The sequence below is a fragment of the Schistocerca americana genome, chromosome 1 (genome assembly GCF_021461395.2).
Source record: "Schistocerca americana isolate TAMUIC-IGC-003095 chromosome 1, iqSchAmer2.1, whole genome shotgun sequence".
In the NCBI taxonomy this organism is placed as follows: domain Eukaryota; kingdom Metazoa; phylum Arthropoda; class Insecta; order Orthoptera; family Acrididae; genus Schistocerca; species Schistocerca americana.
Window position 1 is genome coordinate 863,984,000 of NC_060119.1, and position 15,635 is coordinate 863,999,634.

The window sequence follows — 15,635 nt, forward strand, 5'->3', positions numbered from 1 at the left end:
GCCACTGGGGCAGCGGGACAGCGCAGCCGGCAGCTCACTCTCAATGGCCACGCTGCCCACGCCCGCGTCTCACGCAGTACCCCATATCTCCAGGCACGACCACAAAGCGAAAGCGTAGCAATTACGCGACCATGGTTTAACAAGTGGGACGAATTCGCCTAAATATACAACATTTCTTTTCAAGAAGCCACCAGTGAGACCATAAATGCGATGGTGTTGCCACTGCAGGATTTTGTGCACAAAGTGAACTCTCGATTATGTTCCATAAATGTTACAAGGGCGATCTGGGTGGCCAAATGATTCACTTGAATTGTCCAGAATGTTCTTCAAACAAGTTGCGAACAGTTATGGCCTGGTGATATGCTGCATAGTCATCCATAAAAATTCCATCTTTGTTTGGCTGCAGGTGGTCTCCAAATAGCAGAACATAACCATTTCCAGTCAATGATCGGTTCAGTTGGACCAGACGAACCAATCCATTCAATGTAAACACAGCTTACACTATTATGGGAACACCACAGTGCCTTGGTGACAACTTGGGCCCATCCGGGTTCGATTCCCGGCGGGGTCAGGATTTTTCACCTGCCTCGAGATGACTGGGTGTTTGTGTTGTCCTCATCATTTCATCATCATCATGAAAGTGGCGAGATTGGGCTGAGAAAAGGTTCGGAATTTGTACGGGCGCTGATAACCGCGCAGTTGAGCGCCCCACAAACCAAGCATCATCATCATCATCATCAACTTGGGCCCATGGCTTCGTGGGGTCTGCACCACATCCGGACCCTACTAAACAGCCCTTGGTAACTGAAATCGGGACTCATCTGACCAGGCTAGGGTTTCCCAGTCGTCCAGGGTCCAACATATATGGTCACGAGCCCAGGAGAGTCGCTGCTGGCGATGTCGTGCTGTTAGCAAAGGCACTTGCGTCGGTCGTGTCCTGGCATAGCTCATTAACCCCAAATTTCGCAGCACTGTCCTAACGGATACGTTCGTCGTATGTCCCACATCGATACCTGCGGTTATAACAGGCAGTGTTGCTTGTCTTTTAGCACTGACAACTCTCACGAACACCACTACTTTCGGTCGTTGAGGCCGTCGACCACTGCGTTGCCTGAAATTTGGTATTCTCGGCACACTCTTGGCACTGTGCAGCGCGGAATACTGAATTCCCTAACGATTTCCGAAAGGGAATGTCCTATGCGTCTAGCTCCACCTGCCATTCTGCGTTCAGATCTGTTAATTTCTGTCATGCTGCCACAATTACGTCGGGAACCTTTATCACATGAATCAGCTGGGTACAAATGACAGCTCCGCCAGTGCACTGCCCTTTTATACCTTTTGTACGCGATACTACCGCCATCCTTACATGTGCACATCGCTATGCCATGACGTTTATCACCTCAGTGTACAGCAGTGACGCCCTTTGAAAATCGAGTATGACATTCACTATGCCCTAAAGACGGCGACATGCCACGCTAAGCAACAAGCCGCCACGCTCCACTGTAGCTCCTCAGTGCCAGTATATACCTCTCTCGCTCGAACCAACGCTATAGTGGCTTTCTTGATATTATTTTGTAACTTTTGTTTTTAATTAATTATTGATCACAAGTGAAACCTAATATTAAATACTATAGCACTCTTTCCTCCAGATTTCGGTGTTTAATATTCGTTTTCTCGTTTTTTCGTAAATTTTTAATGTAGAATTAATTTCAATTAATGAGTCAAATTGTGGCTCCTCCCATTGACATGATTACGCTACGGCCTTCCTCTTCATTTATGTCCTCATTATAAGCTTTGACTAATCGACGTTCAGATCCATACCTTTATTTATGCCCGTAAGTAGGATCCAGTCGGAGTCTTTGATTTCCACTCGTTAGTTGAAGTGGTGGGCAGGAAAGGTGTACCAACACACATCTTATTGTGTGTGGCAGAGCGTACTTTTGGTACCATTGCCTTCCCATTTCTTCCTTCCCTTTCTCAGTCACGAATTGTGCGTGAGGAGAATAACTGTCGCTAGACACGCGTATGAGCTGTAATTATTTTGATTTTCTCATCGTGGTAATTTACCGGATCGTACGTGCCAGGACGTCATGCGTCGCTCGAATATTCTTGGAACGGACGCGTTTGGAATTACAACAGTGATCCCCTGACGACTCGCGCCGATCTTCATTAGATATTCTCTCTCTCTCTCTCTCTCTCTCTCTCTCTCTCTCTCTCTCTCTCTCCCCCTCTCTCTCTCTGTCTCCTACTAATAACCAAGAAATGGTCGAACAAGTAATGTTTTGTAAACCACTTACTATATTTCCTACAGATTTTTGCAATGAATCTCATCTTACCGTCTGCTTTTTCTACAGTTTGTTTTATGTAGCCATTTCACTTTAGGTTCCTCGGGATGATTACACATAGGTATTTTAGTATAAGGAGCAGTCAAATGAAAACTAGACAGACCGAAAAAGTAAGTAACCTGTTTACTATTTCAAAGTAATCGCTGTAACTATTAATACATTTGTCTCACTGTGAGATAAGACGGTCAGTGCCTTCATGGAAAAATGTTGGCGGTTGTCTACAAAACCATGATTGTACCCTCGCGTGCACCTCTTCGTTCGAGGCAAATAGACGACCACTTACGTCTTTCCTCAGGGCTCCAAAAACATTGATAACACATGGCGAGAGATCGGGACTGCGTGGACGATGTGTAAGCGATACCTCTACAGCGTAGTCGAAAGAATCTGCCGACAAAATGCCGGACCACATGTCGCCAAGGTAGTTTCGACTACGCTGTAGAGGTATCGCTGGGAAGCCCTTACACACCGTCCACGCAGTCCCGATCTCTCGCCATGCGTTACCCATGTTTTTGGAGCCCTGAGGAAAGACGTAAGTGGTCGTCGATTTGCTTCGGACGAAGAGGTGCATACCAGGGTACAATCATGGTTTTGTAGACAACCGCCAACATTTTTCCATGAAGGCACTGACAGACTTGTCTCACAGAGGGATAAATCTATTAACAGTTATGCCGCTTACTTTTGAAATAAAAAGAGTTTAATTAATTTTACGCGGCTGCCTCGTTTCCATTTGACTGCCCTTTATATGCCCTGCGATTTTTTACCAGCAGTATATTCGAACACTGGATCTCTTCGGCCAATTATGCGCAGTGCCTTACATTCATTTACGTTCAAGGTCAACTGCCTGTCAACACCAGACGACTGTAACAAAATTCCGGAAGGCCTGCGGAGAATTTTCCAGCATTTCGCTACGGTCTTCCTGTATTGCAAAGCTTTGTGTCGATGACAATAACGACCACGAACAGTCTCACGGAAGCTACACATTATCCACTAAATCATTAATGTTCATTCAAAGCAATGACCTGTAACACTCCCTTAAGTTTCTCCCGAAATTATATCTGCCGGTTTTGTCCCGTTAAGATCAACGTTTCAAGCTCTATGTGCAAGCAAGTCCTGAGTCTAGGCACAAATCTGGCCCGGCATTCTGTATACTCTACTTTTTTTTAGAGCGGAACTGTCTCGAATGCCTTCCGGAAGACGAGGAACATGGCGTTAAGAACAGCGGCAGAAGATGACAGACAGGAAGTCGCAATCAATAAAAGCAGCTGCAAGACCGTTGAAACCCCTCATAGCCATGAAGTCTGCTTAACACTTCTCCGTATAGGGAACAGACACTGGCTTATTTGCTTCTGACATGCCTCTCTTTTGTAACTATATTTTAACCGTCTTCATTTCACAAGAAGTTTTTGTAAGGCAGCTGATAACAATGGCACTCAGCAGCAAAAACATACAAACAAACAGAATCATAATACCGGCCTCTTTTCTATTTATTGTTCTGGTTTTAGTTCCTGCAAACACGAATACTCTTCGGAACAAGCTTCTGCTAAACCTACCGCGGCAACAATTTGGAACCCGCGCTTTACATTCACAATGCGCCAATGCAGCCTTTAGAAAGAGAATAGTTTAATGTACTCGTTATAAGACACAGAAATGAATGAAAACGAACAGGCGGTCCGTCCCCAGACAAAAGCGGACAAATCAGCATCTCAGCGATGAGTTAACAACACTGGTCGACATCAGACCAAGCTATCTGCCGAACAGTTCCCCATGTTGCAGAAGGAAAGAGTTAGCGTAAACAGATCAGGTATTCCCTACACTAAATCACTGCACAAAATGACCGTGATCAGCGTCCGACAGTTTGCCGCAAGAATCTGGGTACGTTATGTACAACGAAAGGAAATGCTGTATAGAAAGAACTGAAAGTAGACTACGGTTTCACGTCAAGACGGCGCCACAAAAACTGAGCACAACTTCGGAATGAGAAAGAATGTGACAAAGGTTCGGTTGTGTCCTTTCAAAAAGAATATGCCTAACACAAGTCATGGTTGCAAAATATTTCTTTATATAAGAATTGAAAAACTGGTAGAAGCCGACCTTGGGGAAAATCACTTTGGATTCCGGAGAAATGTGGGAACAAGTAAGGCAATACTGACCCTACAACTTATTTTCAAAAAATGTTCAAATGTGTGTGAAATCTTATGGGACTTAACTGTTACCGAGCGAGGTGGCGCAGTGGTTAGCACACGGGACTCGCATTCGGGAGGACGACGGTTCAATCCCGTCTCCAGCCATCCTGATTTAGGTTTTCGGTGATTTCCCTAAATCGTTCCAGGCAAATGCCGGGATGGTTCCTTTGAAAGGGCACGGCCGATTTCCTTCCCCATCCTTCCCTAACCCGAGCTTGCGCTCCGTCTCTAATGACCTCGTTGTCGACGGGACGTTAAAAAACACTAACCTAACCTAACTTAACTGTTAAGGTCATCAGTCCCTAAGCTTACACACTACTTAACCTAAATTATCCTAAGGACAAACACACACAACCATGCCCAAGGGAGGACTCGAACCTCCAACTTATTTTAGAACGCTGGTTACGGAAAGGCAAACAAACGTTTATAGCATTCGTAGACTTAGAGAAAGCTTTTGACAATGTTAACTGGAATCTCTCTCAAATTCTGAAGGTAGTAGGGATAAAATACAGAGAGCGAAAGGATACTTGCAACTCGTTCAGTTAACCAGCCGGCAGTTACAAAGAGTCGAGGGGCATGGAAGAGAAGCAGTGGTTGAGAAAGGATTGAGACAGGGTTGTAGCCTTATCGCCAATGCTATTCAATCTGCACATTGAGCAAGCAGTAAAGGAAACAAAAGAAAAATTTGGAGTAGCAATTCAATTTCATGGAGAAGAAATAAAAACTTTGAGGTTTGAGATGATGATGTATTTCTGTCAGAGACAGCAAAAGACTTGGAAGAGCAGTTGAACAGAATGTACAGTGTCTTGAAAGGAAGAAGGCTGTGAGCACTATGGGACTTAACTTCTGAGGTCATCAGTCCCCTAGAACTTAGAACTACTTAAACCTAACTAACCTAAGGACAGCACACACATCCATGCCCGAGGCAGGATTCGAACCTGCGACCGTAGCAGTCGCGCTGTTCCAGACTGTAGCGCCTAGAACCGCTTGGCCACTCCGGCCGGCGAAAGGAAGAAGAACACCAATAAAAGGAAAATAAGGATAACAGAACTTAGTCTAAGTACATCAGGTGATGCAGAGCAAATCACATTATGAAACGAGACACAAAGTAATAGATAACTTTTGTTATTTGGGTAGCAGAGTAAATGTGACGGCCGAAGTACAGAGGATACAAAATATAGGCTGGCAATGACAAGAAAAGCATTTCTGAGGGAGAGAAATTTGTTCACATCGTATATAGATTTAAGTCTTAGTAAGTTTTTTCTAAAACTATTTGTATGGAGTGTAGCCACATATGGAAGTGAAACATGGCTGATAAACAGTTTAGACAAAAAGAGAAAAGTGGCTTTTGAAATGTGGTGTCACAGAAGAATACTGAAGATTAGGTGGGTAGGCCATGTAACTAATGAGGAGGGAATGAATAGCATTGGGAAGAAAAGAAATTTGTGGCTGTATCTGACTAGAAAAAGGGATTGGTTGACTGGGCACATAGTGAGACATCAAAGGATTACCAATCGGCATCGCAACATGGGTTGGTTGGTTGGTTTGGGGAAGAAGACCAGACAGCGTGGTCATCGGTCTCATCGGATTCGGGAAGGATGGGGAAGGAAGTCGGCCGTGCCCTTTCAGAGGAACCATCCCGGCATTTGCCTGGAGTGATTTAGGGAAATCACGGAAAACCTAAATCTGGATGGCCGGACGCGGGATTGAACCGTCGTCCTCCCGAATGCGAGTCCAGTGTCTAACCACTGCGCCACCTCGCTCGGTCGCAACATGGGATTACATGTTCGTAACCATTACCGATATATTTCGTTAAGTCTAGTGCCGAAAATGACGGCCCGCATCTCGTGGTCGAGCGGTAGCATTCTCGCTTCCCACGCCCGGGTTCCCGGGTTCGATTCCCGGCGGGGTCAGGGATTTTCTCTGCCTCGTGATGGCTGGGTGTTGTGTGCTGTCCTTAGGTTAGTTAGATTTAAGTAGTTCTAAGTTCTAGGGGACTGATGACCATAAATGTTAAGTCCCAAAGTGCTCAGAGCCATTTGAACCATTTTGAAAATGACAGAAAGGGGATGCTCCCGAGCTATGTAGCATAAAATCAAGAGTAGAATTTCACGCGAATTATTTACAAAAACACTTTACCTAATAACCAAGATGTGATGGGGACCAATGCGCTTGTTCCGTTGCAAGTGCTGATCCTGTAAAAGTACTTCAGATACATTCGTACAGTCATGGGAACAATGTCCTTTAAGGTTTTCGTGGATGACAAGTGTTAAGATTTTGAAGAAACTTAAACCTATTATTATTGGGAAATTACTTTACAGCTCCCAGTCACCAGTCACGTTCAGCATTATTACACATGCAAGATTAGTATTGAAAGACAACTTAAATTTGCCGTAGGTGCCTACGTGTTAGCGAACGCAAGCATGTGGCAGAAAAAAAGATTTAAATACTTTTATTATTACGGATATGTTTAATAGCGCATCCGAAACTTGGATAAAACCATTGACGAAATTAAATTTGTTGTACAACCAGATGCGGGTATTGTCAGCGTGAAACATTCACCGAGAGGATGGACAAGATAAACAGACGCCTGTTTCTGAACCTGAGAGATGCTTGCTGATATTTGATTTTCAAGATTTAACAATCTGCCTTATTATGCACGGTAGAAGATGCCAGGTGCCATCGCTATAATGCAATGCATGAACTGTTCACATTTGCGATCTAACAGCAAATAATGTAAAATCCAAAGCAGATGTTCTAAATGTGGTGGCTCCCCACCCACTTCAATTTAGCAATTCTCTTTATTACAAATGTGCCAGTTCCAATGGCAACTAACATCACGAAAGGAGAGTATCGCAGGAATTGAGCTTTATTCACGAAAATCCTATTACAAGAAGGTCCAGCTGTCTTAATCCTACTCTAGGGCAGTTACAAGTGGTGGACGTTATTTAGAGAATGCTCTTGGCACCACCTCGAGGAAATGTTGTGAATCGTCTGCAGGATAAGAGGCCAACACGGTCTCAACTGACACCACAGAAAACAAGTAACTAACGAAGCTATTCTCAAAATTATTACAACGACTGTCACAATTTCTATTGTCACCAATTGTCCAAAACCTGCATTCGACAGGAAATGATGCAACGTACTACAACTCATCCGCCGAGATAGGAGCACACAGGGACGATCCTAATGTCACCAGATCCATTTTTGCAGAAAATCAGAACTTTGGGACTGATGGTTAAAAATTGGCAAGATAATTGCGCAAAATTCGGAACACAAAAGAGGGCGTAAATCTCCAATCGTTAGATAAATATTTTCTTATACTATGAACAAAACTGGCACAACTGTACTGTTCATGAAGTTTATTAGCATTAGGACGGTAATAAATATTTTATAAAAAAGTGAACCTATATTTTTCATTAGTCTTTCTGACATCATTGACGCCTAGCTCGTCCACAGAAAATCCTTAACTAAAAAATTGCGCATTAGAGGGTTAAATATGAAGATACAGACTTAAAAAAGTAGTGAATGCTTTGCGTTTGTTATGAATAGTAATGAAACGATAAAAGATAAGCCGGATTGATGTTTAGGACTGTTGGTGTAGTTAATGAATATACCTGAAGTCACCTGCTCTGAGCACTATGGGACTTAACATCTATGGTCATCACCCCCCTAGAACTTAGAACTTCTTAAACCTAAAGACATCACACAACACCCAGTCATCACGAGGCAGAGAAAATCCCTAACCCCGCCGGGAATCGAACCCGGGAACCCGGGTGCGGGAAGCGAGAACGCTACCGCACGACCGCGAGTTGCTGACGAAAGTCACCTGCCTTCCGCTCTATGTTTCTCAGTATAAATGAAACCAGGAAAGGAACTAATGGGCCCACGTGAGGGGGGGGGGGGGGTGGGTCACAGTACTATCTTGCTGTTGATCGCAACCGACTGACAGGTACTTACTGCGCAACGCGCAAACATCACCTTGTGAGATAGGCGAGCGAAACAAATTTCGCTCGAACCCGTGGGCGCTAATAACGACAGTTGGTTTGGTATTAACCCTAGCAGTGTACACCTCTGAAATTGTCACACGAACTGTACACCAGGATCACAGTGACCTTTAATTATTTTCTGGAGAAATTGCCCGAATATAGAATATTTTGTGATGAAATAGAATACTCATACACTAAACGCATTTTATTTGACCCCTCTCACGTACTTTTTCAGTCAATATTAGTATTAATAATCCAAAGTTCGAGACTACGTAAAAGTTTCCATGGAAGCTTTTCAGTGATGAAACATGAAAGTTATCCGAATCTAAAGACTCTATTTGCAGTTTACTTCGCTGATGAAGATATTTATTTAATAAAGTGCACATATTACACAAATATTTCGAGGTGTCCTCAATTATTCACAAATCGGTTCATTCATGATTTCCACACACTTAGAACATAGAGGACAATGTTGTAGGCAACTGGCTGGCTCTTCTATTAGGGACAGCTGTGTTCCAACAATGACCATTCGCTGTCTGAAATTCGGCAGACGGAATAGTTTCACCACTGACCGTCACTGCTGCAGTAGCATCAGCTTCTGCGTCATTTTCGTCATGAAAGTCATTTACATTGCTTTCACGATTGTGTTCTTCTAACAATGATTCTCGTATAACATCTTCCGTTAGTAAAATACCATTCCCACATGCCATTTTCACATAGACGTACTTCACACTCGGCGATGGAGGAGCTACGCGATGTGTACTCTAGGGTCACAGTGACCCTTCAAAAAATATTTCTGTCAAATTAATTAAATAACATTGTCTCACAATTTCCAACGTCCGTCCTCTACTTGATATCTCTCAATGTTGAATTGTCACTGGTGTTAGCGGCTGTGTATCTGCGGTGGCGCATGCACAGTTGAAAACAAACTCCAGGATCAGAGTGACCCTGGTGTACACTTCTAACAAGGGAACCTCCCCATCGCACCCCCCTCAGGTGTAGCTATAAGTTGGCACAGTGGATAGGCTTTGAAAAACGGAACACAGATCAATCGAGAAAACAGGAAGAAGTTGTGTGGAACTATGAAAAAAATAAGCAAAATATACAATCTGAGTAGCCCATGCGCAAGATAGGCAACATTAAGGATAATCTGAGCCCAGGAGCGCCGTGGTCCCGTGGTTAGCGTGAGCAGCTGCGGAACAAGAGGTCCTTGGTTCAAGTCTTTCCTCGAGCGACAACTTTATTTATTTTCGCAAAGTTATGATCTGTCCGTTCGTTCATTGACGTCTCTGTTCACTGTAATAAGTTGATTGTCTGTGTTTTGAGACCGCACCGCAAAACCGTGCGATTAGTAGACGAAAGGACGTGCCTCTCCAATGGGAACCGAAAACATTAGATCGCAAGGTCATAGGTCAACCGATTCCTCCACAGGAAAACACGTCTGATATATTCTATACGACACTGGTGATGGCATGTGCGTCACATGACAGGAATATGTTGTCGAATGGCGAAGGGGTAAAAAGATTCTTCTAACTTCTCCGATTTAGGATTTCTTGTGGATGTGATAATCACTCCCAAAAAAGTGATGAAAACATAACGGACGGACAGATAATAACCGTCTGAAAATAAAAAGTTAAAATTTTTCTGTAGAGGGCAGACTTCAACCAAGGACCTCTGGTTCCACAGCTGCTCACGCTAACCACGGGGCCACGGCTCTCCTGAGTTCACACGCTCCTTAATGTCGCATATCTTACGCATAAACTACTCAGTTTGTATATTTTGCTTGTTTTTTCAAAGTTCCACACAACTTCTTCCTGTTTTCTTGATTGATCTGTGTTCAGTTTTTCAAGGCCTATCCACTGTGCAACGTATAACTAAATCTGAGGGGGGTGCGATGGAGAGGTTCCCTTGTAAGGTTAAATTCCTGCGTTCTGTGTCTGGTACGTGGGGCGGCCTGCAAGTAGTTCTTCGGCTGTGTGCAGGTTGCCCAGCCAGTCCAGGGGATAGAATGAATTTATATTAATGTTTCTACATTTTCTCCACTTAAATTTTCGTCTGCAATGCTCGAGTACAATTCATGGTGGCCTACGTGTCGAGTAGGATCTTCACTTCAGGAGAGGTTGTGTGCCACCGTGAAACGTTCTGACCAACAATCCACTATGCACCATTTTTTGGACAGCCAATTTGGAGCGCGGGGCAGAAATCACTTCTGACTGTCGCCCGTGTTAGAGCGTCAGACCGAGACTGGCTTCGGTCGGCTACTGTGACGCGAATACTCTCCTCTTCTTATTGTTCGGACTTCGAGCCGACACCAAAACTAACACCGTTGCGTGACCTCATTGGCTTACGGTCTGACAGGCCGTGTGCGCCATCTGTATTCCGTGTCAAAAAATACACACAAACTGAAGTATAATTACTCCTTTCATTACAAAGCTTTCTTCAGATGTCCATATCCCTCTCTATCCTGACCCCGAACAGCTGCGACTCAAACTCATCAACGAAAATACAAGGCCAACTCCCCAGTTCCACCACAGAAACACGATAATTGAGTGGATTCATAGACAGGTGACACTTTGCTTTCATTCTATCTTATGGTCAAACAGCTGATATTGGGAGTGGAAAGAATGTTATAAATCGTGATGGCTGAGAACTGTCAGGTGAGGACTCCCAAACTGAGAAACACGCATGAGAAGAGAGGTTTTGTTCGAGAATGCTTAAGGTCAACCGGTATTCGTCCAACAGCGCGTCCTAATTCATCGATACTGAGAATATCGATGGAATTTGAGTAGTCCATTAGAATCTGCTGATACCGTTCTCTGGAACTAGGATTTTGTTCCGGGAAATGTTGACGGTCGGACAGAGCCGGTTTATGACGGGCTGATAAGGCGGCGGAATGGTAAGCGGGTTTCCACTACGTTGGCTGAGAACCTAACAAGGTCATGAGCCGGCCGGGCTTTTCCTGACGTAATTCTCGGAACACCGTTCCGCTATGTCTTTCGAAATTGCTGACACGGCAGTACACGGCTTACTCCTATCTGGCCACAGCACCGCCTCCTCCGGGAGTAACTAAAGCCTATTGTCTCTGACGATGGTTCCGACCTCTGACAAGGACAGCACCGCATCGGCATTTCGAGCGGGCACATTCGGAGATAACATTTAGCGCAGTAAACAGTGACTACGGCGCACGCATAATGAAATCGTATGAACATTTCACAAATCAATTCTGAAAACAAGTCACTAAGGCTGTACCGCTCTCAAAATATCATATTATCAACTTCGCGTTACGTGATTTTAGCTGCAGTGATTATACCATTAACTCTCAGTTTTAAAACCAGATCTACAACCAAAACAGTAAACACACTGCCGGCCGGTGTGGCCGAGCGGTTCTAGACGCTTCAGTCTGGAACCGCGCGACCGCTACGGTCGCAGGTTCGAATCCTGCCCCGTTCATGGATGTGTGTGATGTCCTTAGGTTAGTTAGGTTGAAGTAGTTCTAAGTTCTAAGGGACTAATGACCTGAAATGTTAAGTCCCATGGTGCTCAGAGCCATTTAAACCAAACACACTGCCTGATAAAAACAGTCAAGCACTAACAAGACGTAGTCGCATGTAAATGCGCAGAACCATCCGCAGGTTTGTAAATGATTCAGAGTTGCAGTTTTCTGTGACCAATAGTACTGCCACCAGAATGCATTATTGTTGTTCGTGTTTGGTGGTGTTACCAGTAGGGTACTGGTAGGATATATAAGGGTCGTAAATAGAGTCAGGTGTTAAGCTATCGCTGAAGGACACGGTACGGTCAAACCTCGTTAGGCACAGCATTATCAACACCTGACAGAGTTTGAAAGTAACCTCATTGTGGGACTTCATATGGTTGACTGGTCAAATCGAGCATCTCCAGATTAGTGGGATATTCAGATGTGGCAGTAGCATGCATTACATTTCGGGCATACAGCCGCGCAAATATTACTTCGTCCACTGATATATCGGGCATTACTGCCCAGCCACCCTCAGCTTGGATCACAAAGATTTAAGACAAAGTTCTTTTTTCTTTATTGTAATTTCATTCCCATGACCCATATGGGCAGGGCACAGTCCACTGCTCTTTAGCCAAACGGGTGTACAAAATACGTGAAAGGGGAACACGTACAAAAAAAAGGGGGGATAAAATTTTAGTTTTGTAATGAAAAGCGAGTTAAATATGGCACAAAATGCATTAAATTTGGCACGAACATAGATATGAAGCTAAGCTACAGATCAGTCTGTTACCACAAGTTTTATTTTGCAGTTAGATTCTTTGGCTTCAACCAGATTGCCAGAGCTTACAGCCTACCTAGACCTCTGCCTTAGTTGCAGAGCATCCTGTCGCCATAACCAAGACGTCAGGAGGAGAAGGAGGAGGGGTTGGGGGTACAGCTGCACTCTAGGCCGAGAGAAAACCATTTCACTTATTGCGTGTGTGAACTTGCACCTAATTGAACACAAAATAAATCAAAAACACCACACTATTAGGAAAAAAAAGAAAAACAGACAGTCTAAAGTTTACAACGCTTCCAATGAAAAGTCCTGCCTCCGAATAACCTTCTGTGGTCACAAGGAATACGCAGTTCAGCTCCTTAATTAACTACGTAGGTGTTAAAAGAATTAGTTCAAATGGCTCTGAGCACTATGGGACTCAACATCTTAGGTCATAAGTCCCCTAGAACTGAGAACTACTTAAACCTAACTAACCTAAGGACATCACACACACCCATGCCCGAGGCAGGATTCGAACCTGCGACCGTAGCAGTCCCGCGGAAAAGAATCAGTTCGCAAAATGGAATTATATCTCTACAATTTGCACCACTGTTTCAGTTTAAGTAAAATTCTAAGAGTGCGAGCGGGATGTATTGATAACAATCACTCCGAATTAACAATGAATTATAGTTTCACTAAGCAATGCTTGTATTCTTTATCATTTCTTGAGAGAGCACACATGGAACCTAAAAACAACATTACTTTTTCATAATTTACTGTCTGCCATCTATTATCTCGAATTGAACTTCAGTTTTTTATATCAATGTTATCAGCTGTAAGTGAAAGGAGCTACTTACACTCCCATCTGCAAATGTAGTTCAGGTAGAATGACCAGATTTCCAAACTCAAAATGTGGTACCCAAATTAGCAGTTGAAATGAATCGATATTTTGCTGAAACTTCCTTTAACACTACATACACAAAATAGCTTGATATTTTCAAATAGGATCAACATATTCCACACTGAACGTATTTTATTCATCAGTCCACAAAGCATCTCTGATAGAGAACATACTTTCTGAAGCAGCATTAGAGCCAGGTAAAGCTAGTACAGAAGCAGTAATGAGGTGCAAATTTTTGCTGCACATATCTTGAGACGCAAAGAAGTTAAAAATGGCAGATCATTTTTCATCAACACATTTAACATTTCTTTATTCATGGTTTTTCACTTCACTTACATTTTTAATATCGTTCACTTCCTCAAAAAGCTCATCTCCACATTTTTTCTCACAATATTTTCATTGAACTCTGCAGAAATTTTGACTTCACTGAACCGACTTCCAAACAGCTGCATATTTGAACTGAACACAGTTAAGGAACCTCAAAAATCGTGTCTCGTTCAGTTTGGTTTGATCGAAGATTGTTTTCTTTATTCTGCGTGTGTGCAAATTTCTTCTTCAATTGGGCGTGCTATACGCTACTTAAAACCCGCCATTTCAAAAAATTAGGGACATTTAATGAAAAACGGCCCAACATATGTCGCGAAAATACTTTTTTTTTCGGGACAACGGGTCACTTCAGGTAATTAAGGGACGATGCTGTAAAATACGGAACGTCTGGTCACCCTACGTTAAGGCCGGAATTAGCCGTGGGAGCACGCGTAGTTGCATCGCAGCTGTGCAAGAACAACCACGTGCTGCCACCAGCGTGCGTCAGGTTTGCTCATGCGCTGAACTATATCGAAAGGCGCCAAGTAAAACAGGTGGAAGCGGATGACAGCAGGGATGACGCAATATTCGGCAATACGGTACCAATGTTTACAAACAGCGGCATTCTTGGGAAAGTATAAGAAACCTTTGCGCTATCATGCGGCCGTTAACATGCTGTGTTCCAATTATTTGTGAAATGGAAACTGTGCCATTGTCTGATTATTATACAGAATAAAGTTACGCTCATATGACAAGATGCGATTTTGTGGCTAGAGTAAACAATCCAGCGCACTATGAAAGATTATAATCTTGCATCAGCCGGTGAGAAAAGACGCTTTCTCTTCTGCGTTGTTAACAGCGATGATAACTGAGCTTACCGAATCATGATCGGCTACTTCGGATTCCTTGCGAAGTCGATGACGCCGCCAGGTAAAGTCGAAAGCACGCGCGATACAATTTTCGAACACTGTGCGCGGCGACGTATCCTTGTCGAAGATAGTAGCGCAAGTAGGAGGTACTACGCAGCTTCCACGGTCGGCGCAGTGGGATGCACGTAGCAGACTGAGCGCGTGGAGTAAGTAGCCAGGGCGGGAGAGCGCGCAACAAGCGCTCATTCGTCCCCCACCCCGTCGCCCTCCCCCCACTACCCCGGGAAGCGGCTCGATCCCCAGAAGGTTGTTCGTTCATGAAAGGCGGAACAGCTGAGCAGCGGGGTGACGTAGAGCGCGGCGCCCAGATGAAAGCCGCGACCCGTTTTTTAACAGCGGAACTAACAGCGCACGCACACTGCTTTCTCCGCAGGTTGTAGCACCAATTTATTGCAGTTTCTGTTCCCGTTAAACTGCTGATTTGCTCTCGCAGTGGCATCACCAGGTCTAAGATTCAAAGGCTTAAACCCCAGTTTGCAGTAGCGACTGTCTCATCGAAATCGACTAACCGTAGTGAGTGAGCGTCATGCATCTGCCTACAAATCAGCTATCAACCACATCTTGAGTTGGACAGTGAGTTCAATTATCAACGCTTGTGACTGTACCCAATGTGTGGGAATTTTTTTTTCTAAGTCATCAATGACAAATGCAGGTGGCGCACAAAAAACCGGTCGCGAATACTGCACTACTCATTGTCGCCCGCCAGCTCTTATATATCGCTTGGAATTGCCAGTAAGAAAGCCGCTG

At 44.0% G+C, this 15,635-nt stretch overlaps 1 protein-coding gene across 1 annotated transcript in view; it reads right to left on the reverse strand.

Annotated features, from left to right (window-relative positions):
• LOC124613857 (ileal sodium/bile acid cotransporter-like) overlaps positions 1 to 15,016 on the reverse strand; it is a 200,767-nt gene extending 185,751 nt beyond the window's left edge. Inside the window, exon 1 of the mRNA XM_047142586.1 lies at positions 14,838 to 15,016. Within this exon, the coding sequence (XP_046998542.1) occupies positions 14,838 to 14,845 (8 nt within the window). The 5' untranslated portion in view covers positions 14,846 to 15,016. The remainder of the gene's footprint in view (positions 1 to 14,837) is intronic.
• Positions 15,017 to 15,635: the final 619 nt, after the last annotated feature.